Source organism: Gracilinanus agilis, chromosome X, assembly GCF_016433145.1.
Source record: "Gracilinanus agilis isolate LMUSP501 chromosome X, AgileGrace, whole genome shotgun sequence".
Taxonomy (NCBI): Eukaryota; Metazoa; Chordata; class Mammalia; order Didelphimorphia; family Didelphidae; genus Gracilinanus; species Gracilinanus agilis.
Window position 1 is genome coordinate 14,985,400 of NC_058136.1, and position 6,219 is coordinate 14,991,618.

The following is a 6,219-nucleotide window of genomic DNA, read 5'->3' on the forward strand; positions in this document are numbered from 1 at the left end:
CTCTCTGTGTAGCCAGCCCTAAGACTTTGCTTCATTTCACATCCCATTCAGTTATCCAACAGTCTACCCCAGGGCCATCTTCCCATCTTTCCTGCTGTCCCACTCAATACACCTATCTTCTTTCCAACTCTTACTCTGGACCCAATTACCAAATCAATACTATCATTGCTTCTGGAAAGAGTATGTCAATTGGTTGAGTGCCCTATGCATGATCCCACCATCTCTGGGTTTCCGAAACCAAAATGCTTCTTGGCCACCACTCCCTTATATGTTGTCTCCCACTATTAATGGAATCTCTTTGAGGGCAGGTACTGTCTCTGTATTCCCAGAAGTTAGCACAGGGTATGGCAATCTTAAGGGCTTAATAAATTACTTCATTCATTCATTCATTAAAGCTAAGCTATTAGGAGCTGCATCATTAACCAATGGCATTTATAATTTCATTTTCAGAAGAGGAAGAACGTTAGCCAACACTAGGCTTTTTTTTCAACAAGGCACTGTTTTTCCTGTGATCAGTTGCCAAAATCATGCTTGGAATCAGTGACCCAAGGATGAGAAATCAGGAAGGTCCTGGGCACAGGCCAGGTATCCTAGATAGCTCAGCGAGTGGGCCAACTGCTTTCCTGTCAAAGGCATTTTGTTACCTGTGGCCTCCCTTCCTCTAACCTGAGGCCCATCTGTTTGGCCTTGCCCCAGATCAGGGATTTAAAATTTCAAGGGTTCTAGCTTTGTTTTAATTGCTATCATTAACTCAAATTTCTACAGCGCTTAAATATTTACCAAGCACTTCTCTCACAATTAAGATACTTAGAAAAGATATTATTAACCCTTTTGTATTTTTTCTTTAAACCCATACTCTTCTGCCTTAGTAACAATTCTAAGGAGGACGAGCAAGGGTTGTGACTTGCCCGGGGTCACATAGCTTGGAAGTATCTGAGGCCAGATTTGAACCTAGTTCTTCGCAACTCCAGCCTCCCAACTCTATCTATTGTGCCACCTAATGGCCCCTTATTAAACCTATTTTATAGATTTTACAGAAATCAAGTCTCAGAGACAGGAAGTGTCTTGCCTAAGGTTATACAGATAATGTTGCAGCCAGAATCTGAACCCAGGTATCTGATTCTAAGTTCAGTGGGCTTTATATCGAGGAGATGTTAACCCAGTGGTTCCCAAACTTTTTTGGCCTACCGCCCCCTTTCCAGAAAAAATATTACTTAGCCCCCTGGGAATTAATTTTTTTTTAATTTTAATAGCAATTAATAGGAAAAATAAATGCACCTGTGGCCATCACTGCCTCCCTGGATCACTGCAGCACCCACCAGAGGGCGGTGGAGCCCACTTTGGAAATCACTGGGCTAACCTAAGGTCCATGGATTAGCGTTTTTTTATGTTTTTCTTACTATATTTCAATATAATTTGGACTCACTTGTAATCCTGTGAATTTCTTATTATACATTTAAAAATATTGTTCTGAGAAAAAGTCTGTAGCTTCATCAGACTGTCCAAGGGGTCCGCAGCACACAAAAAATTAAGAATCCCCACAAGTTTATACCAGGCTGCTGCCAGAGACAATGGTCCCTCATGGGGTGTCCACCTCACTTGGCCAGGAACTTTTCAGTATCTAGGTCAAAGAATACAGCCACATCTTCTGGACTGACTGGGGGTTATCAGGAAGTCCAGTGTTTCCTGGGGCTTCTGCAGGGGTAAAGGCTCATAGCATCTCAGAGCTGCAGGGAATCTCACAGTTCATCACGTACAACCATATCTGCACAGGAAGGCCCAAGTGGCATCCTTTGCCTCTGTCGAAAGACCTTCATCCAGTAATGGAGAATCCAGGTGGTCAAGTGAATAGAGCACTGGATTTGGAGTCAAGAAGACCCAAGTTCGAATCCATCCTCAGATGAGCCTCAGGCCCCAGGCAAGTCACTTCACCTTCCTCAGCCTCAATTTCCTCACCTGGAAAGTGGGATTAATAGTACCTATCTCCCAGGGTTATTGGGAGTATCTAGTAAGGTAATACATGTAAAGCACTTTGCAAAGCTAAAGCACTAAATAAATGCTAGTCATTGTTACTTCCACTGTAACCCAATGGATTGTCAGAGAGTTTTCACTGTTAGGAAGTTCTTTAGGCAGTTAGGTGAATTCAGCTGCACTGAATGGAGGACAGGTCCTTGAGTCAGGAAGATCTAAGTTCATATTTACTAGCTGTGTGTGCATGGGCAAGTCACTGAACCTGTTTGCCTCAGTTTCTTCATTTTACAAATGAGAATAACAATAGTGCTGACCTCCCAGGGTTGTTGTGAGCATAAATAAGATAATGCAGTATTTATGAAGTGTTTTGTAAGCCTTAAAGTAAGCCCTAAATACTAGTTTCTTTTTTTTTCTGACATCAACCCTCATTTTGCCTTTCTGCAACTTCTACAAATTGGTCCTAGCTCTTCCCTGTGAGATGAAGAACAAACTTCATCTGCTTAACAGGCTTAGCACAGCGCTTGGCACACAGTGGTAGCTATATAAATGCCTCTTCCCTTCCTCCCCTTTCATTTTCCTCCTCGCTCTCCCTAATCCCTCTTCCAAATGACAAGCCTTCAAATAATTACAGGCAGCTCTCGCGGCCCCCCGAGTCCTCACTTCTCCATGCTAAACCTACCCATTTTCTTCAGTCAAGCTCTCTACAGCATGATCTTGCCACCCAAGAGAGCCCAGAGGAGCAGACCATGGAAATATCCCATTCTCCCCACACCTCTTACAGGCATAAGAAAGTGTCTCATGTTTCCGGACCAGAATTAGTGCTAGTGGGAGCTGGCTCTAAAGCTCTCATTATGAAGTTTGGGGGAAATGCCTGAAACTTTTAATGAGCTCACTCTAGTGAGTGTCTCTCCCCACCCCCTTTCCTCCTCGGCAGCCTTTCTCCCCCTTTGTTTTAGGCACCTTTTTAATTGCAAAGCAGGGACATAGTCTCTGAAGTCCCAGAAGTGGCTACATTTCTCCAAGGTTGAAGTTAGGAAGCCCCAGACCTGTTCCAGACATCCCAACCTTCTCCTGGGAGTCGCGAGGTGCTTTTTTAGGCAAATAGAAGCTGGGATCTGGCAAGAGATCACCCCTATTCCAGCAGCCACCAAGCTTCCTACCACCTCATCATAAAATACAAATGAAAATCCCATAATGGAGGTTATCTTCTGCCTCTGGTAGCCAGAGAGCAGGACCCTGAGCCCTGAAAGCAGATCTAGTAAGGTGAGAAAACATGGTTTAGTGAAGGAACGCTGCCCTCTGAGGCAGAAGAGCTGGGTGTCCCTTCGTAGGAGCCCTGGGACAGTGGGCAAGTCTCTTCACTCATCTGAACCTCAGTCTCCTCGTGTCTAAAATATGAGATTAGATGCAATGCTCTCTCCGTAGTTCCTTCCAGGCCTACCATACTGTGACTCACTGGAATACCTGCACAGGTGGAGAAGAATACATGCCACGAATGAACGGAATCTGGGTACTGGCTGTCCTGGCCATTCCCCCTCCAGGAGTGACTGCTCAGACACCAGCAGTGTATGGTGTCCTTCCTAGAAGTTACCATTCTATTCTACCAGTCAATTAGAACATTCAAATAAGCACAGGTCAGTGTATATAAACTACCAGTCAAGTCCTCAGGAGTTTCCAGAATTAGAACCCTTCTGGATAGGACCCTTGACCTCCAGCACAATTTGTGTGAGACATTTGCAACCTGGAAGCGCAGAGGGGGTGATCACAGGATCAGAGAGCCAGAATATGGGACCTCCAAGACTCTCATTTTATAGGTTAGGAAACCAAGGCTGAGAGAAATTTCATGATTTGTCCAACGTCACACAGATAGTACATGACAGGTCTGGGATTCAGATAGGTTCTGTGACTCCAGGTTCACAAATTTTTCTATCATGCTGCCATAACTGATCGAAATATTTCTCTATTATAGAAGAAGTACATATCGCTGCTGACGTCCTCCTGCCTCTTCACCACAGTGAGTAATTTTCACTTATTTGTGTGTCTTTCTTGATGGAGCACATTTTGTCAAAGAAATATAAAGCTGTTTCTTTATTTAGCTTTTATTCAAATTTAACTCCAAGCGAGAGACAGAATGGTTTAGTGGGAAAAAAATGCTCTCTGGTTCTATTCCCACCTCTGCCAAGAGTTAACTATATGACCTTGAACAAGTTACTTCTCTTCTCTGGAACTCAGTTTCTTTCTCTGTCAAATGAATATATTTGACTAAATGATCTCCTAGATCTCCCCCAGCTCTGCCCTTCTCAGTCCTAAGGCCCCTCCTAATACAAATATTCTATTTAAGACCTAACAATGAAAGGCAGCGGGGCACAGTGGACAGGGAGTTTGGCCTCAGGACCAAGAAAATCTAGGTCTAAATTCCACTTCTGACCCATACCCAATGTGGGACTGTGGACAAGTCACTCAATCTATCAGTGTTCTAAACAATTCTCCAAGATTTGAATTTGAAGAGATGTTGACCTGCATTGGGGAGAGTGTTTCCTCACCAGATAGTTCCCTATACCATTGGAATCACAGGCCCAATCCCTATCCCTATGATCAAACACTCTACACTCCTTCCGGCACTGATATTTCATGGATCTGTGATTCTTTGCTCTTGTATTTTAGCAATGCCATAACTTTTATGTTAAACTAAATTCTCCTACTTTTTCTTTGAGCTTGTGTTTGGTTATATATGGAGAAAGAAGATCCTTCCCACATCAGCCCTCCATAGATTGAAGACATTTGTAGAATTGATTCTAAACTACTGGGTAAAGAGCAAAACCTCACCAAATCAATGTTAAAGAATTCAAACTTGCCTCCTTTGTTCATTGAATTGACTGAGGGTTTTTTTAAGCAATGCAGACACAACCTAATTTCCTCTCTTAAGTTATGTCTAAGTGAAATATGATCAGCTGCTTGAAAAGTGAAAAGCTAATCTAAACCATTCATTTGGCACCATAACTGGTTGCATGAGTTTAGTTTCGGACAGTTCCCAACAATTAGAACTGTCACAAAGTTCTATGGGGTTTGCCTAGGGAAGTAGTGGGCTCCCTCTCATCTTCGGTTTTCGAGCAGAGCCTGGATGACCACTTAGTGGGAATGTTAAAAGAGGAACTTCTTGTCCAGGTATGAATTAGATTAAATGAGCTCTGAGTTCCTTTCCAACTATGATATTATATGAATTTAATTTTCACAGGGAGAAGCATCTCGTACATAGGCTGGATGCCAAGAGCATCACCCAATTCAATTAAAGGCTTGGTCAATCATCTGGCTATTTGCTCTTTATAGCAACAATCAACCTCTTTCACTGAATCTTTTATGAAATCGACCAGAAATTATTGACATCATGTAAATGTGGCCAATTTCCTTCTCTCCAGAATAAAATGATCTTTTGTTAACCTTTTCTGAGAGGCAGCATGTCATAGTGAATAGTGAGCTGTGGAGTGACCATGTAACTATTTGATCATGAGCGAGATACTTAAACATTCAATGCCCCCAGTCACTCTCTAAATAAGTTAGGAGTGAGTTGCCAATCTATTGCTGGAGAGAATTTCCACACTCCAAGTTCCCCACACTCATGAAACCATAGGTTCAGATTAAAAAGGAAAAAAAAACTTTACTCACAGGAAAATAATTTTCCAAATTCCCAGACCTTTTTTCCATCTTCCATCAACATGTGCAGTGTGAGCCTGACCCTCTGGCAAGAACCCAGCACAGTTTTGACTTAAAGCTGAGAATGTTCATTCCAGAAGTCGCTGAAAAGTTCTTCCTGTCCCCTGGCTCCCATGGAGAAGATGCTCTGCTTTGTCTCTTTCCCTTGCAGCTGAGGGGGCCCAATGGATGGGCTACAGAGAACTAACTACTCTGAGGTCACTGAATTCATCCTGGTGGGGTTTTCCCAGAAGCCCCATGTGCAAGCTGCCTTCTTCACTGGGTTGCTGTGCTTCTACCTCTTCACACTTTTGGGGAACAGCCTCATCGTCACTGTGATCCAAAGGGACGCTCACCTTCACACCCCCATGTACTTTTTCCTCAGCAACCTGTCCTTCCTTGACATCTGCTATACCACCAGCTGGGAGCCTTATGTGTTGGCCCAGTGTTTCAAGGACTTCCCCACCATCTCCTACACCAGCTGCTATGCCCAGATGACCATTTCCCTGTTCCTGGGAATGACTGAGTGTCTCCTCCTTGCCATCATGGCCTATGATA

The 6,219-nt window shown here is 43.4% G+C and overlaps 1 protein-coding gene across 1 annotated transcript in view; it reads left to right on the forward strand.

Moving 5' to 3' along the window:
- Nucleotides 1–5,846: 5,846 nt before the first annotated feature.
- The window catches only part of STK26 (serine/threonine kinase 26), a 137,526-nt gene continuing 137,153 nt past the window's right edge, over nucleotides 5,847–6,219 (forward strand). Inside the window, exon 1 of the mRNA XM_044682689.1 lies at nucleotides 5,847–6,189. Within this exon, the coding sequence (XP_044538624.1) occupies nucleotides 5,847–6,189 (343 nt within the window). The remainder of the gene's footprint in view (nucleotides 6,190–6,219) is intronic.